The sequence below is a fragment of the Candoia aspera genome, chromosome 15 (assembly GCF_035149785.1).
Source record: "Candoia aspera isolate rCanAsp1 chromosome 15, rCanAsp1.hap2, whole genome shotgun sequence".
Taxonomy (NCBI): Eukaryota; Metazoa; Chordata; class Lepidosauria; order Squamata; family Boidae; genus Candoia; species Candoia aspera.
The window spans coordinates 14,095,101-14,112,745 of record NC_086167.1 but is presented as its reverse complement, the minus strand read 5'-3'; the positions used below and the strand labels follow the sequence as shown (position 1 = coordinate 14,112,745).

Here is a 17,645-nt window from a genome sequence, read left to right as displayed (position 1 = left end):
TCTTCGATTAATGCCCAAATTGACTGAATTTTTTAAAAAAAGCCGTAATGACACACTGCAAAAGTTACAGTAAACATTTAAGATTTAATTGGTCACCACACCTAATTCAATTGTGAAATCAGTCTACAAACAATTCACTATGTAGAAGTACATAGATCCCGTGGTCAGATAATAAATAAAGGCGTGGACAAATCTTTCAAAGCTTCACGGTTATTCAACAGCATCATTCATAGAACCAGTGTTTTATTAAGATCATCAATTAAAAGGAGGCCTACAACGTTTTCTTCTGACCAAAATCATCTCTCTGTTTAAACAAAACACCTAATTTTGCCGTACAGACTTTTAAAAATAACCTAATACTTAGGAGATCAGATGTCCAAACAGGATAATCAATCACTATACTCAGTGCAATTAAACAGTTACGATCATTGTATATATTTTTTTCTGATTTTACAACAGGAAAAAAAGAGTCATTTTTAAACATGACACTTGGCAACAAGGATCAAGGATCAGCAAAGAACTTTAAAGTTGCATGCAAAATGTAAGAAAGAGTGAGGTTCCTTAAACGAAGCAGAACATAAGACAAGTGGGTGAGATAGAATCTTAGCTGCAAAATTCAAATTATCCAGCAGGCTCCAGAAAACACTTCACATTCATTAACAGAAAACAAAATAACCTACAGCGGAAACATAAAAACTGCCCACAATTAGCATAGCAGCTTTAAAAAAAACAACTGATCATATCCCAAAGAGCAAAGTTATGACATAATCTTAGCGCAAGTTCGGCACACGATATTCAAAACCCAAGACAGCCTTAAAAAAACAATTAAATCCAGAACACAGTAGCTCTGCTCTACGTCTTGGTCAGGCTGACATGCCTTGATCAACTACTATAATTCTACTAATGGTTTACAATAAATGCCTGCACAACACTCTGATTTTACACAAGGTTATAGAGTTCTTGGATGGGAAAAAAACTCCCTCAAGCTGCCATTGTTGTAAGATCCCAGCAATATTATTGGGGGTTTGTTAAGTGATTTTCAATTATTAAGGAATTGAAGTTGGTCCAAAAAAACAAAGAATGCGTAAGTACTGGACGTTCTTCCATACTAGGAACACAGAAAGCTTGGCAAATGTTTCCACTGGAAATTTAGCACCTCTAATATCTCCTAACTATACAGAAGGGAACATAGGATTCTATGCCCTCTTTGGAGGAACACAAAGCCCGTTCACCTTCCCTGGTTTGCTTTAGCTTCTGGTATTTTGCTTCCACTGGGTAGTGGGCAGTGCTAACCAGGGTTATACATATGATCAGAAGGACGATCCAGGTTAGAATTAACCTAGATCCATTGGCATTGCAATGAGGGGAAAAGAAAATTATTTGCAGAGGGAAAACAGTGAGCTGGCACGCGTTGGAAATCTGACCCAAACGGTGAGGAATTAATAACAGTGCCAATCCGACCTTAATTCATTCTGGAGAAACTTGGTATCAATTTGAAAACCTAGCGAAGGACTGTAGGAACATTTTACCCGTTTCCATCAATGACAAATCAAATCAAAAACTTTATGACTGCCAGCGGCCAGCACAGCCATCAATGGCTAACTGCAGCGTCGCTCAATTCTTCCCCCTCAACCTATTTGTTGGCTAAATAGGATAAAAATGCCTGTTGTCTGCAAAGTATCTCTAGGTCTCTAAAAACTGCTGATGGGCAAAGCTGGAAAAGTACATCTACTATCCACAAGAGGAGCGGGGGGGAAAAAAAGAAGCAGAGATGCTAACCATTGGAAAAAGGGTAGGAAAATCCATCAACATTTGCATTTTTATAGAACAAGGGGAAAAAATGCCCCAGCATCACCTTCACCTTCAAAAACCTGTAAGGGAACGGTGAGAACGGCCACAGCATATTTCAAGTACAATGGTTTGTGCTCTGGTTTAATTCAAATAAAATTATACACGAGGAAGGGAGGAGGACCAGGAAACACACACCTTTTTAGCCAGGTCTGCACAAGTGCAGCGGGTGAAATATTTACATCTATATTCTTTTCCAACAATAGCCTTATACAAAACAAAATGCTGTGTATATCAAATATATTTATATATACATATCTATTCACTGTTCCCACACAGCCACCATGGAAAGCTGATGAGGGGTGCATTTTACTTATCTTTTCTCAATTCCAAATACCCTTTTCTTTGTTCTGCACCGACAGCAGCTGAAGAATTTGATTGCAGAAAAAGAATGGTGGATTTCCTCACCCCAGAGGACGTTCCATTTTGGAACGATCGGGACTAGGGTCATCCAGCCAAATGTATTGCCCACTTCCACGGGCACAGAAAGGATTGCGGGCAGGAATTACTGAATATTCCACCAGCTTCCAGTTTTCCCAGGAAATTACATGCTATGGAGTATGTCTAAAACAAAATAGTTGAGTGCTTTGTGAGGTAAGGACTTTGCAGAAAGTTAATCCTTACAACTGGCCCTGATGCTTTAATACTTTATGGCAGCGTGTCTCAACCTTGGCATCTTTAAGATGTGTGGACTTCAACTCCCAGAATCCCCCAGCCAGCCTTGCTGGCTGGGGAATTCTGGGAGTTGAAGTCCACACATCTTAAAGATGCCAAGGTTGAGACACACTGCTTCATGGGCACCATTTACACCAGAAACCCCAGGCTGCCACTTGGGCAAATTCTTCGTGGAAACCAAATTGGCTTCTCCACTTTTTAAGGCCCAAACACAATGTACATCTACGGTAGGGGGGAAAAAAATGGCGGGAGGAAGCACCAGACCTGCCTGAAGTTTTCGTTTTACGGAATTTATTGCCACACCGATCCTGAGAAAGATTTCAGCGTCCGACCTTTTTTGCAACCCTTTTTAAAATCTGTCTCTGATTGTTCTTACGGCCTTTAAAAATGAGCAGCGCTGAGGCCCCTGGGCGTCTCTGCCCACCTCCTCTCTTTTAAAGCAGCGTGTAATTTGGGTGGAAATGTTACTTCCACCCTGGAAACGCTTGATAGCAAGAGCCAGCTCTGCACGGCTTATCTTCCGCTGTTATGCAGGAGGCTGTTCTTCGTTTTTATCTGACCGATACTAATTTTCTTTCTCAAGGACTTTTGCTCGAGTTGTGCCAAATGGGGTGAGCAACCATGGACTGCAAGAAGGTTTTAGCAGATGAGATTTCAGAGATGGGCTGCATCCATTTATGGGAAGATGGGTTGCCTTCTCTGTGGAGGGGTGTGTGTGTGTGTTGGGTGTGTGTAGACTAAAGAAAGGGCCTATTTAGAATAAAACTGATAGGAGGAAAAAAACACAGAAACCCTTTTGAGGCTCAGTGATGGTCGGTATCCAAAGGATGGGACTTCTTCCTTTTAAAACTCAGGGTGAGCAATGTTTCGACCGCACTCAAAGAATTGTTTTCCTCTGCAGTCATACGCAAAAGACGACACGAGGCACAGAATGAAGGCAAGGTGGAAAAAGGGCAGGAAAACCGATCCTTGCAACCGGGTCTCAGCAAAGCATCTGACGGAAGTCTTGATGCTTCCTTCCTTCTTTTCAAAGGTGAAATCTGCATCACATTCGCAGCGAACCATCTAATTTGAAATTAACGACTCAATTGGCCTTTATAAAAGCTTCTCCCCCCCCTTTTTTATATAAAAGATGTTTCAAATGCTTGGAAAAAAAGCAGATAAAATTCTACTCATGGGCAGATATACAGCTAATCTATCTTACAAGTTAATCAGCTTTTCTTTCAGTGTGTTGACTGAGAAGCTACTCGCAACACAGAACGGCTTAACGGTGCAGCTCGTTTACCCCAGAGTCGACTTCGTTGGACAAGACACGGCGGTCTCCCGGAGCGCCGCTGTCCCGAAGTGTGACCTTTCCGTTAGTCGCCCCCTCTGTCCAGGTTCTCGATCACTCGAGACAGACGGATGTTCAGCAGTCTGATCTGGCTCTCGAGATGGTCAATCTTCTCCTCCAGGGTGTTAGGACTGTTCCGCCTCCAGTAGAAACTGACAGGCCCCGTCATGAAGTAGACCGCCACAACAAAGCAGAGGGGAAGCACCGCGTGTTCGGGCTCGTTTTCATATTTCTGGAGGATGTACACGCAGGAAAGAGCGAAAAGGACAATACGGATGATCCAGAAGAATCGCCCGCACAGGACGTGCAAGAGATAAAAGAAAAAGCCAAGCAGAAGAGACATGAACCAGTAAGCCAGCAAGATGGCACCGATCAGCAAAAGGGCCCGGGCTGGATTATTGGTGAGGGCGGTGTGGCTGAAATAATGGATCAAGTTGGAACCTGGAAATCCAAGCAGAAAATGTCACTCACTCTGCAGAGGTAGGAAGAGAACAGGCATCAGCAAATAAAAAACACCTTCATCAGAACAAGGGTGTAATGCTCAGGAAAGAGTTGGTGGTCGTTATGAACCACCCCCTGCATGATGGTCTTCAACAGCTCTGGGGAAAGAGCTGTTGAAGACCATCTGGCTTGATTCCATGGTTCTAACAAGCAGGCTTGGTAAGTTTGACTTTTTTGAGGAACTCAGCATCCAACCCACTTGACTGACCATAAAATAGCCATTTTATGTGACTCCCCTTCATAGCGAGTGACTCTTCATCAGTGATTATTTCCCTTATTCAGCTAAGCTGAGACTTGGGGATCAAGAGAACCGACTTAACCACAGGTCGCTGTTTTTCCCACCTACCATCGATTCCAAGGACGTCTAGAAGATCGGTCCATATTCTCCAGAAGGTATCTACTAGAACGTCGACTCCATACACGAATCGCTCTGTCAGTCTGGAGAAAAACTGGAAAAGGGCAAAACACAGAAACAGGGTAGAAACATTGCATCCACTGAAATGTTAAGTGTTTCTTAGGAAGGAAGTCGATTCTTCTAATTGCACAGAAGCTGGACGGGAGTCTACCAGTAGATTGGACTTCCTTGTCCACATTTTAACGAGAAGGGGAAACAAGGCCTGGGCACGAACGCCTTTATGAACGCTATCATGTACTTTGTCCCCGTATTTTGCGCCCGGGGAGATGCCCCAGCCACGTGCTCCCAATGGTTGAGGAGCCGTGAAGGGAAGAAACCAGCAGAGAACCAACTGCCAGGGAGGAGGAATAACCTGGGATGGAATTTTTGGTCAAGGAAGGCTAAGCAGAAAGAGATCCCTCTTGTCACCCAAGGATTGAGAGAACTGGATTCTCTTCTCCTTCCTAAGGAAAGGCAAGTGCCCCAGTTCACGCACGGAAAGCCTTGGGTGCAAGAGAGAACGTGGACAGGCACAGAAGGACATCCAGGAGGGAAGAAAGCCACCATTCCTTGCTACAGCCATACCCCATTTGCTTTATTCTTCCAGACCCCAACCACGTTCCTCCTGCCAGAATTTTGCCTAATAAATCGACCAATCAGTCTAGGTCGACCTGCTGATAATACAGGATGCTTCCCCTGTTGTTATCCTTTCCCACTGGTTCTTCTTCTCCAACAGCTACCATGGTTTACAGTTCTTCCTCTTTCCATCCCAAATACCTGCCTAACAGGGGCCTTAAATCCTTACTCCTTCCCACTAATTGCCACTAATCACCACCACCCCATCATCACCAGGTTACCTTTCCAGTGGGCACCCCAACTGGGCCAACCAGGACATCGCCAATCTTGCTCCTGGGCGCCCCCCGCCCCGTCCCCCTCCTCCACGCCCGTCCCGTCCGCTCAGCCCGCGCGCTCCTGCCCGGCCGCCGCCGCCGCCGCTCACCTTCTGCAGGGCGCGCACGTTCTCCTCGCCCAGGAGGCCGCTGGCGCCCTGGTAGACGCCGCTGGCCGCCCGCCGGAGGCTGTTCTGCTTGTCGGCGCCGCGCGCCCCCCGCGCCCCCCGCGCCCCCGGCCCGGCCAGCAGCAGCAGCCCCAGCAGCCCCAGCAGCAGCAGCCGCCGCCGCGCCGGCGCCCCGCTCCGGCTCGCCATGGCGCTCGCTCGCCCGCCCGCTCCGGCAGCGCTGCTGGGGCGCGCTTGGCGCGGCGCTCGCTTTCCCCGCCCCGCCTCGCCTCGCCTCGCCTCGAGCCGCTCTCGCCCGGTCGGGCAGCGCTCTCTCGCGGCGGCGGAGGCTCCGGGCGGAGGGGAGAGCCGCGCCCGGGCCGCCCGCCGCGCCCCGGACCCCGCGCGCCCCTCGCCGGCCCCGCGGCGGCGCTGGCACGCCGCTCGGGGACCCCCGAGCCCATCCTTCCAAGCCCTGAGCCGGGCTGCGGGGGGGGGGGCGGATTTTTTTTTTAAATTATCTTCATTTTTTAATTTTGGAAATTATCTTTTTCAAAACATTTTTAATTATCTTCATTTTTTAATTTATTCTCTTTTTAAAAAATATTTTTAAAGGTCACCTTCATGTTTCATCTTTAATTATCTTTTAAAATTATTTTTAGCATCTTCATTTTTTACTTTTTTCAGTTATTGTTTTTTACTTTTTCTTCTTAATTATCTTCATTGAGAGTTTTTCCATACCATCTAAGACCGATCAGAAGAAAATGGATAAACGGACTTTCTGTTTCCAGTAGTGTTTCTCAAGCTGGGCCACTTGAGGATGGCTGGATTTCAACTCCCAGAATTCCCCAGCCAGCCATCCTCAAGTGGCCCAGCTTGAGAAACACTGGCTTAGAGAAAAGACACTGTCTACATTTATTGGTGACGGGGAGCTTTTATGGGCTTTTGGAGTAAAAATGAAAAAAATGGGCTTGCGTTTTATGGCTTGGATGATTAGGCAGGATAGATTATAGAAAGAAAAAGAATATGTACGCTTAGAGCAGTGTTTCTCAACCTTGGTGACTTTAACATGGGTGGACTTCAACTCCCAGAATTCCCCAGCTACACTGTGTGTGTGAGAATGACTTGGAGGAAAAATGAGGGGATGTAAAAATCCAGGGGTCTGCTTTATGCAACCCTAAGCCATAAATGGCTGTTTGGAATAGCCATTGAAACGTGTGATGTGAAAGTAGCCTTTGTGGTTTCTAAACCATGATTTAGAACATATGAGCGGGGTTTTAGCTGGGATTTATTCAACCCCCCCCCATAGGGAAACCAACCGGGTTAAGTGTCTTATTTTAATCTGGGCTCATCACCGCCATCAGGAAGGGTGCAATGTTCTTGCTGGAGGTCCACCAGACATGTCACTGAAAGTGCCACCGTTGGCACAGAGATGCCATGGATCCCTCAGGCAGGGTTCGCCCACACCAGGGCTGGGGTTGTCCATCACCCTAAACCCAAGGCAAAAAAATTCAGTAGAGCTGAAGGGCAAGCTGAGCCAGGAGAGGACCCAAGATCACTCAGCACATTGGGTGGCCAAGTCTTCAGTTGAGTCAACATTAAACTGGCTCTGTCCCACTGCTGTCCCCCATCCAATTCCCCGCTTCCAACTCTTCCCTCTTTCTCTCTTTTTTTAGCAGATTTCAAAATATAGGCTACTTTGGGTCAAGGGAGACCCTGGCCTATCCCCTCTGTTTTGGCTGCAACCGTCTTCCCTTGCAGCCTTGAACTTTGGCCAAAGGATTGCAATGCCTGTTGACCAAAGAGACTCAACTCAACTTGCTTCTCTGGTGTCCTTTTTAGCTGCTGTGCACCTGCCAAGCACTTCCCTGGCACTCAGAAAGGCTGATCACAATGGCTCGGTGTGCAAGTCAAAATAAATCAATGCGCTCACTCCTTTCCCTGTGCCACCAAGGCTGCGCCGCTGATTGGGCACTCCTCTCCGCAGCCGGGCACCCATTGGCCTTCCCAGAGTGAGTGCCTGCAACCTCTCATGCCCATTGGCTGGGGTGGGCCACAGCCTGCTCTTGGCACTCCCATTGCTTGCTAGATGCCCCATGCTGGAGATGCTGGGCTGATGTGGGGCCAGCCACACATCAGCCAATGGTTGCTGCATCCCGTCGTGGCGCGCTGAAGCAATAAGATTCATCCGCCCTTCCTCCGAATGAGCCAGCTTTTTGTTTGAACTGGAGCTTGAACAAACCACTTCAAAACCATGTTTGACAAGCAAGCCAGTTTTCAAGCTCTTGTTCCACCCCTCCTTTCTTGCTGTGCAAAGAAAAAAATGCTGATTCTTTGTTCTCCAGAGCAAATATATTGGCAAGGTTTTTCAACTCTGATTTCCCCAGGGTTGTTGGGCCAGGCAGAAATATCTCTTTAGAATCGGTGGCTTGAACTTGATCAAAACTACTTCGAATGGAGTCTTCGGCTAATGAGCCTTCTGGAAAAAGCTGATGATGGAAATTCTGAAAAAGGATAGTCTGGGCCAACAAACCTGTGCTTTAAATTAATGGGGAAAAGGGGGGGAAATCACCAAGTTTGGGTATCAGTTTTTTTTTAATAGTCATTTTATTAAAAATCACAATTAAAAAGATAAAAAGTCATACCAACTAAAAAAAGGAAAGAAAAAAAATAGAAAGTGCAGGAAAAATAATCTTATTTTTCCTTTCTTTTCTACTTCTACTTTTTTCCTGCACTTTCTATTTTTTCTTTTTATTCTTTTATATTTTTGAGTTTGTGTCTTTTTAATTGTGATTTTTAGTTTGGGTACCCATTCTTAACGTTAAATCCTTGCTCATAACGTATGCTGTGTTTGCTGCCTTAATTTGCAGTTGGCGTCCCGTGAATAAGTCTGTGCAAATTTGCAATAATACTTTATTGATTTGCCATTAGGGCCATATCTGAAGACAAAGTATAAAATGCAAAGCAATGAAAGGCTATGTGTGACAAGGCAGAGTAAAAGGCACAAATAAAAGGAAACGCAAATCATAACTGATTTTTATAATTTGCTTGCACTGTGAAAGAACTGCTCACCTAAAAAATATATCCATCGGTGTGTTTTGTAATTAATATACAACATATACTTGGGCTGGCTCCAGCCGATGAGGAACTTATATTGCAGCATTTGGTCTTGTAACATGCATCTTTCTGTTAAAGCACCACATCCACACCCACACACACCAGGGATATGGGCAGCCTTTGGATGGGAGACCACCCGGAAACCCCAGGGCAGGAGGCTGGGTTGCAAAGCAAGACACCCTCCCAGCAAGAGGCACAGCCAAATTCTTTCCACTTCTGGAGAACATTGCATGAGTGTGTCTGTGAACACACGAGTAAGGAGGTCCTTGGGCAAAGTAATTGGGTGTCATAGAAGCATCCTGGGCGACTCGTTCCTCAACCCACCCTACCTTGCAGGGTTGTTGTGAGCAAACATTGCCCCGAGTTAAAGGAAAGTTAGAAGGAAATCTACCTATTAATTAAATAAACGTGCGTGGATCCCTGCGTGACCGTTTGCCAGCTTTTTCCTTTTTTGCTTGCACGCCTCCCAGCACCCTCACCCTTGCCGGTAATAGCTGCCTTGGCTCCGCGCACTCTTTTTTGCTCCGCCTCTGGCGGAAGCCCACCGGCGGCGCGGGGCGGTGAGGCGTCTTATAAAAGCCGGCGGCAGGAGGCGGAGCTCCGCAGTCCTCTTCGGGCCGGCGAGGTGGTGGCGCTGAGAAGCAGAGGGAGGCGACGGCGGTTGCGGGAGCCGGGTTCTGCCCAAGCTTGACGATGTCTGGGGAGCTGGAGATCATGGAATCGCAGCGGATGTGGGAGCCGGACTCCAAGCGCAACACCAGCATGGACCGGTTCAGGGCGGCGGTCACCGCGGCTTACGGCATCCGCCTGGGTGAGTCCCTGCGGGGAAGGCGGGGAGGAAGCCAAGCTCCATCCATGGGAGGGTTCCCCTGCACCCCGATTTCTGCCCCCCAGGACCTCCCCTCTTTGGATCCCCACCACAACGGCCCTGCCAGGTAGGCTGGGCAGGGCGCGAGGGGTTGCCCCCGAATTGCAGGCTTTCAAGGCGCGCTGCCGGGGCTGGCAACCCGGCGCCCTCCGCAGACTTTGGGCTGCCGTCCCCATCCTGCTTTCCCCCTGGGCTGATGGGGGTGGGGGTTCCTTGGGTCTGCGCTGGGAAGGTCGGTTCGGCCCCCTTGCTGTCGAGGGGAAGGGAGAGCCGGATTGCCCTAAGAGGTGGGCCTGGTTTTATTTTTTTTTAAGGGCATAGTAGAGCGTCTCGGTTGGGGGGTAGTCTACCTTTCAGCAGCAGATGCTGGTGGGGAAGGGCCACTTCTACAAATTTGGCTTTTATGTCGTGAAACACCAGCCTGGTTTGCACGGTGCGGTGCGTGTCACCTGGTTTCTGAATGAATGAATGAATGGACCCATGGGGAGGTTGGCATCGGGCAGGACCCCACAAACTACTCAGAAAGGTTTGAGCTTGCACGGTAAGTAGCCAACACCCCCCACCACCCCATTTAAGCTCACCTAGTTAGCATGTTGAACGAAGGCTTTTAATGGACCGGGTTCAGCGTGTCGCATGTACCTGACCGGTCTGCATTCCATCCGCATATTTATCCTGCCCGCCTTCCCGCGACGACTTCTTGTGAGGCAGCTCGGCTGACGCAAGGACAGAGCCTTGCTGCAGCAACAGGGAAATTGCAAGAGGACGTTCGGACCCATCCTGGAATGATTTGCGAGCCAGCGTGGGGACCCGAGAGAGGGACCATGAAGACCTTGAGGCCCTGGGCTCTACAGTGGGGTGGCACAGCTGAAAAGCCCTCTTTTGCCCTGGCACCAATGGGACCCTGGAACGTAGCAATGCAACCATCATGCATGTCTTGGTCCTAACCCGTGCAGAGCTTATTTCCTCTTCCGGAGAAAAGCTGATTTTTCAAGTAATTGGCCCCCATCCCCTTGGAAGGGCCCTTCCACTTGGATCAGCTGCCCAATTCTCTTCCCTTTGCCTCGCCCTTCCTGTCTCTGCAGGTTGAAATCCATAGAAAAGGCGGAGAAGGAGGCGATGTGGGAATGCTGTTGCGCGTGTTGATTCCCCGAACAGGGCAGGTTGTGTGTTTCCGTGTGCCAGGGCCTGGTGCCTTTTATGAGAAACCCAGCAACTGCACTGTAAAATGAGCATTTTGTAGAAAGAGGCTTTGCTTTTCTTGCAAGGGGGGGGGGGGATTTTAGGCAGCTGGTTTTCCATCTAGCAAGAATAGGACACCTGGTGATGTCCTCCAGGTGATGCTGAACTACAGCACCCATGGGGAGAGATGCTAGGACTTGTAGTACGTGCGTAGTACGTGATTCCCCTGTTTGCACCCTAAAGTGTCAGTGGATGTGATAAACAACAAATGCGATCAATTAGAAATAATACCTTGCTGTGCTGCATGTGTTTGAACCCATTGTTGATCTATAGAAGAACGAATGTTTGGGCAATTGTTTCCACTTGGTCCTGTTTCTGTGAAAAATAAATACAAATGTATCGGGATGTGGAAGGAGAATTAAGTGGCGCCCCTCGGCTTCTTTTTGAAATTTGAAGAGCTTGTGTTAGCTTTAAAAATGTGTGAAAACATCTGTTTGAAGGTGGTCAGTCAAGAGCCTGGGGGCTTACAAGTGTGATCATGGGTGTGGGTTTGTGAAATAAATCCACACCCATGTGGGGATAGGGGGTGCTGGAAAATAAAATCTGGTTTAATTAGGAAGTATCCCTGTGTTCTGCTTAAAAGCAACTTCTCCACTGGCTTGCATTCCCCAGACAGGTAAAGAATGATGCTGGTGCAAACTTACTGGCTAACTGATGTTCAGAGGCCTGGAAAAGTACAGGTAGTCTTTGCTTAACAACCATTCATTTAGTGATGGTTCGGACTTACGATGGTGCTGAAAAAACTGACTTGCGACTGGTCCTCACACTTATGACTGTTGCATGTCCCCCCCCCCCCGGTTACATGATCATGATTTGGGCACTTGGCAACCAGTTTGCATTTATAACTGTTGCAGCATCCTGTGGTCACCTGACCACCATTTTTGACCTTTCAGGCCAGCTTCTGGCAAGCAAAATCAATGGGGACCTATGTGATTTGTTTAATGACCACATGGTTTGCTTAATGCCTGTGGTGATTCACTTAATGACCACTACAAAAGGTGGTAAAATTGGGTTGGATTTGCTTAATGACCACTTCACTTAGCAACCAAACTTCTGGTCCCAATTGTGGTTGTTAAGTGAGGACTACCTGTAAATACGAGTTCGCCAAGTCCTGAGATAATAAAAGGCCAACTTTAAGTGGGTGGGGGGAGGGGAGAGATGAGTAGTAGAATTGGGGTGCCCTGTGGCAGCCTTGGCACTGTGGGGTAGTCATTTGGAATGTCACTTTTGTAAATAATCCTTTTTCCCCCCTTTTTTCTTCCCAGTTATGCATCTCTTCCTTGTTATTTCCCCAAGGAAATAAAAGGAGAGAGATGCCTTAGAGGGTTGTCAGAAATAAAAAAACAGAGTGAAAAAGCCTCGAAGGGCAAAATGAAATTAAAAAAAAAAAGTCCACTAGGAGAGCAGCAGAGAGCTCAACCTGAAAAAGGACAAACCGAACGTTCTTTTCTAGGGATTATGGACAGTGTAATGGGGTGTTACCTTTTGCTTCCAGCAAACTACGGCGAGTTGTACCAATGGTCCGTGCAACATTATCCGGATTTCTGGGCCGAATTTTGGAAGTTCAGCGGGATTGTCTTTTCTCGGTTTTATGATGAGGTAAGCTGTTTTAGACCTAACCTTCACTTTCGCTCAGGTGAGCCGGGACTGAGTTATCCAGAGGGTGGTGGAGGGGACTGTCCACATCATTAAGCGTCTCTACCTGTCCTGACTACCAGGAAACACACTGAGACAATGACTTGGTCTCTAATATTTATTACTAGTACTTAACAAGAATCCTAGCAAACTGAGGAAGCGTGGGAAAAACCCAGCCATATAAACCCCAAAGGTTAAGGCGGTCCCGATCTGTGTCTCTTTGAATGGCTGAACAGTTCCTCAGTGCTACGCATGCGCTTGACAGTCTGGGTGGGAGCCCCCTGCTCGCCATCCTTACTCATGACACTACCTACCCTCTCGGTGAGCAAAGGTTGAAGGGGTTATTCTGACTGTTGACGAGCAGGTCAGTATCTCCACTTGGCCCCCTTTTCAGCCTCATGGTAGGGGAAAAGGGGGAAACTCCGTAAAGTTGGCGTTGGGTCAAGCTCTGCTGAACCCGGCGGATGCAGGTTGCTTTCTTGGCAACCGGATGGGAGTGTTCGTATGGCACTGCCTTCCACTGGGAAATGTTTTGACTTTCCAATCGAGCCTGGGCGTGTCCTAGTAGTCTCCCATCCAAATACGAGCACGTTGGACCTTAATCAGCTTTGTCCAGCTGGAAGGCTCCCATGAGTTGAGGGTGAGGCCTGGTAACTTCTTTGTGGTTTTTTCAGCAGCCAGGCAGCAGTGGCTGGCCACTGCCTTCTTCCAAAGTTTTTTTTAATGTCCCTGTCCAGTTGGATTTCCTGGTGGTGCCCCATCCAAGTAGTCATCCCGTCTGATCCTGCTTAGCTTTTCAAGAAAAAAAAATATCCCTCCATCTAGCTGGGCTTAATGGAGTGCCCCAGATGGTGAGGTGGGGCAGAGGAAGACCCTCAGGATATTGAGCCTTAGGGACTGTTGTGCGTGAGTGCAAAGTTCCCATTAAGGATGTTTGGTGTTTTCCCACCAGGTGATTGATCCTTCCAAGGGCATCGCGGAGGTTCCCGAGTGGTTTAAAGGCAGCCGCTTAAACTACGCTGAAAACCTGCTGAAGCATGAGGAGAATGATAAAATTGCCCTCTATGCTGCCCGTAAGTAGCCTGTGTGAATCTTCGTTACCGCTGGATCCGTAACTATTCAGATACCTTCCTCCTCATTATTATTATTTTAGCCGTAGTGTGGAAATAGTTTCCCAGCATTATCTTCTAGGGGAGCCCCACTCTGGCCTATAGGGTGGGATCTCCTTGTGGTCTCCCATCCATGCCTACTCTTTTGTCCTGCTCCAGCATTCCTTCACCCAATCAAACGGGGGCCCAGGAATGCTTTCTGCCTCCAAAAGACTTCCTGCCATTGCGTGTGTGCTGGGATTGCATGCCTCTTTTTCCGTTGGTGTGTATGGATTTCCCCCTTACCCTCCCCGCTTCGCTAGCTGGAGTTGCAGAAGGCAACGTTACTTCCTCCCCAGCAGGCTGCTCTTTCGGCACGCCCAAAACTTTCAAGGGGCACCCCTTCAAGCACCGCTGCGGGCACCCTCTGCTGTTAATGCATCTTGCAGGCAGCTCCCTTGCCCGCCTGGCTTTCCTGCGGGCGCCTGAAGGCCCTTTTTCAGCAACGGTGGCGAGACCTGCAGCTCTGCACCTCCTCCTGCAGCGAATGGATTTCACAGGATTGGTTGACCTAGTCACGCCGTGCCAGAACCATCGGGAGCACTGCCTGCTCTTGCCCAGCCAATTACAGTATTTTTGCAGCCTGGAAAAAAACATGCTGGATTCGATTTGAAGGCGAGAAGGGCCTTCACACACATTTCTCACAATGAGCCGCTGGAGAAAAATGATGTCCTTTGTATGCATGGTATGAGAGTATGGGTTTACGCCTCCTGATGGTTGCAACTACAGGTAGTCCTCCCATAACAGCCATTCATTTAGTGACGGGTCGGTGCTCGAAAAACCAACTTATGACCAGTCCTCACACTTACAACTGTCGCAGCATCCCCGAGGTCACATGATCACGATTCGGGTGCTTGGCAACCGGTTCGCATTTATGACCGTCGCAGCGTCCTGCAGTCCCGTGATTGCCATTTTCAACCTTTTCGGCTGGCTTCTGGCAAGCAAAATCAATGGGGAACTGCGTGGTTTGCTTAATGCCCATGGTAAAATCTGGTTAGATTTGCTTAGTGACCGCTTTGCTTAGCAACCAAAATTCCGGTCCCAATGGGGTTGTTAAGCAAGGACTACCTGTACCCCTGAGATTCTTCGGTGCTACCTTCCTGCTCTCTGTGCGCCTGTGAATTAATTTATTTTTGTCTCTTGCTGCAAGCCTGCAACTGGAATGTGTCGCCTCCTGATAATTTTTTTCACAGGAGAAGGCAAGGAAGAGATTGAGAAAGTGACATTTGAAGAGCTGAGGCACCAGGTGGCTTTCTACGCTGCAGCCATGAGGAAGATGGGGGTGCAGACAGGAGACCGGGTCGTTGGTGAGTTGACTTTTTGCTTCCTTAAACCAGGATGTGCGGATTTAAGATTGGCAGAATCTGCTCCTTTGTTTAGCAGAACCGGGGAGCCCCGAAGGGAACTGTAATGCCAGCAGCCCTAAGCTAGAATTCTTCCCTCCTGTGGGAAAAGCAAATTGTCCCTAGCCAAGTCTGGGTGTGAACCAACAACTCTGTCTTGTTCCTCTCCACCAGGGAAATTGTGGCTTATTCGCTTGTTTAAGCCAGAGTTCCTGAATGGCAGATAATGATGGAGAAGCGATGTCTAGATTGGTTTAGCCAGCTTAGCTTCCAAGCAGGAGAATTCTGGCTTGCTGTTGCGCATGAAAGTAAACAGACGTGGCCCTGGAGAGGTTCTGAGTCTAAGCATTTCCTTTTTTTGCCCCAGCAAAACATAACTCATATTCTCCCCTGCTTCCTTTTGTAACTCAGGGAGGGAGACAAACCATTTTGTTCCTGCGATTGGGACATAACGGGGGCATGAAATCAATATCAGTCTATCTCCAGGTTGGTCTAAAATCTACCAGGAATCCCTCCCTCCCTCCCTCCCATCCATCCTTGCCTTAAACCAGTGTTTTTCAAACTTGGCAACTTTAAGATGGGTGGGCTTGAACTCCATGCTGGCAGGGGAATTCTGGGAGTTGAAGTCCCCCCATCTTCAAGTTGCCAAGTTTGAAAAACACTGCGTTAAACCAGCGACATCGTGCTAGAAGGAGGCCCGTGAGTCAGGCCCACATGTTCTCCCTTTATTTCACCATGGACATTTAGATGGTGGAGGTTTTTATCTGTTGTGTTTACCTTGGGGTGAAATAGATGCTTGGAGGTTTCCCAAATTTGAGGCAAGAGCAGTGTGTTAACTTGTTTCACTCGACCAATCTAATTTGCACCAAAAATTCCTGTTGCATATTGCTCAACCTGGAGCTGATCTTCAGGTCTGTCAGTTCAGAGACTCTTTCAAAAGCTTTTACGGAGTCTGAGAATTTCCTAGCAGGTGTTTAAAGAAGTTGCAGAACTTAAGCTTTCTTTTTTTTTTCACACCAGTGGTGTGTCCTGGGAAGGCTGGTCATTTGAGCATAAGAGGACAGTCTGCGCAAGGAGAAAAAAAATAACTTGTGAAAAATACAGGTAGTCCTTGCTTAACAACCCTTTGTTTAGTAATGCTTCAGACTTATGACAGTGTTGAAAAACCTGAGTTACGAATGCTCCTCACGTTTACAACCACTGCAGTGTCCCTGCAGTCATATGATCACAGTTGGGGTGCTTGGCAACTGGTTCCATTTCTGACCGTCGCAGCACCCTGTGGTCATTTCGACCTTCCTGGCCAGCTTCTGGCAAGCAGAATCAATGGGGAACTGTGTGATTCGCTTAACGACCATGCAGTTAGCTTAACACTCATGGTGATTCCCTTAATGATTGCTGCAAAAAAGGTTGTAAAATTGGGTTGGATTCACTTAGTAACTGCTTCACTTAGCAACCAAAATTCCAGTCCCAATTGTGATCACTAAGCGAGGACTACCTGTAGGGTGGTTCCTGTAGATATGTAAGTGGAAGCAGAGAATCCAGCGAGGGTGAAATTTGGAAATTTTAGGAAAGGGCACATTCCAATCAATAACTGGTTAAAAGTGGGTCCCATTTACCAAAAACCCTTGAAGTTGGGAGTTAGACTTTCTGCATCTTCCGGGTGGAGATGGGGGCCTACAGCTGAGTTGCCCTATAATTGTAACTTCTGAAAGGAATGCACGTTGGGCTGGAGGCTACTGGTGTCCAGAATGGGAGGAGGAGGAGGAGAACAGGAGGAGATTGGCTGCTATGCTGCTGCCCAGCACGCCTTGAGTCAAGGAGGACCACGGTCTCTTGCTCAAACCGTGTGCCTCCACTTGTCCGCTTCTGCACCCAAAGTCAACACTGGCAGCTCATAACTCGCTGTTGACCTGCCAGCAGAAGACCTCGCCATTTGGTCCCTTGCTCCATCGTTCCCTGTGGAGCAATATGGCAATTGACACCTCTTGCATCACTGACCTCTGGGTTGTCTTGCATTTTCTCCCTGGAGGAGGTCTTGAGCAACAGGAGTACGACCTGTTGCTCAGCTCCCCAGCGGCCTGCGCACCAAAAAGCTGTTGCAACTTGGGTCTGACCCTGATCCGTATTTTCACCTGTTCCTCATTCAGCAATTGGGGTATGTCCCCATAGCCCCAGTAGGAGAGAATCTCCGTAGCTCAGGGCTGAATTCCGGAGCCCTTGGCGCTCTCTGAGCTTGGCGGGTGGCTTGTGGACGTTTCATGACCCAGCTAGGTAATGTCATCAGTGCTAGTGAGTGTGGGATGTAGGGAGCAAACCCTACACCCTCTAGCACTGATGATGTTACTACGGGTGGTCTTGCTTAACAACCATTCATTTAGTGATGGTTTGGACTTACCACAGTGCTGGAAAAAAATGGTCCTCACACTTATGAGCACAATTTGGGCATTTGGCAACCAATTCGCAGTTATGACCTCTGCAACATCCCATGGTCACATGATCTCCATTTACAAATTTCCCAGCCAGTTCCTGGCAAGCAAAATCAAGGGG

The 17,645-nt window shown here is 48.0% G+C and overlaps 2 protein-coding genes across 2 annotated transcripts in view; one reads left to right on the top strand and one right to left on the bottom strand.

The window, feature by feature from the left end:
- Positions 1-2,618: 2,618 nt before the first annotated feature.
- On the bottom strand, positions 2,619-5,958 carry BRI3BP (BRI3 binding protein). Its single transcript, XM_063315692.1, has 3 exons — positions 5,752-5,958; positions 4,704-4,806; positions 2,619-4,297 (listed from the first exon to the last, which is right to left on the bottom strand). Exons 1-3 carry the CDS (start codon positions 5,956-5,958, stop codon positions 3,882-3,884), a joined length of 726 nt encoding a protein of 241 aa, XP_063171762.1. The 3' UTR covers positions 2,619-3,881.
- A 3,525-nt stretch (positions 5,959-9,483) lies between these two features.
- The window catches only part of AACS (acetoacetyl-CoA synthetase), a 29,444-nt gene continuing 21,282 nt past the window's right edge, over positions 9,484-17,645 (top strand). Inside the window, exons 1-4 of the mRNA XM_063315461.1 lie at positions 9,484-9,676; positions 12,468-12,571; positions 13,560-13,680; positions 14,949-15,062. Of these exons, the coding sequence (XP_063171531.1) occupies positions 9,559-9,676; positions 12,468-12,571; positions 13,560-13,680; positions 14,949-15,062 (457 nt within the window). The 5' untranslated portion in view covers positions 9,484-9,558. The remainder of the gene's footprint in view (positions 9,677-12,467; positions 12,572-13,559; positions 13,681-14,948; positions 15,063-17,645) is intronic.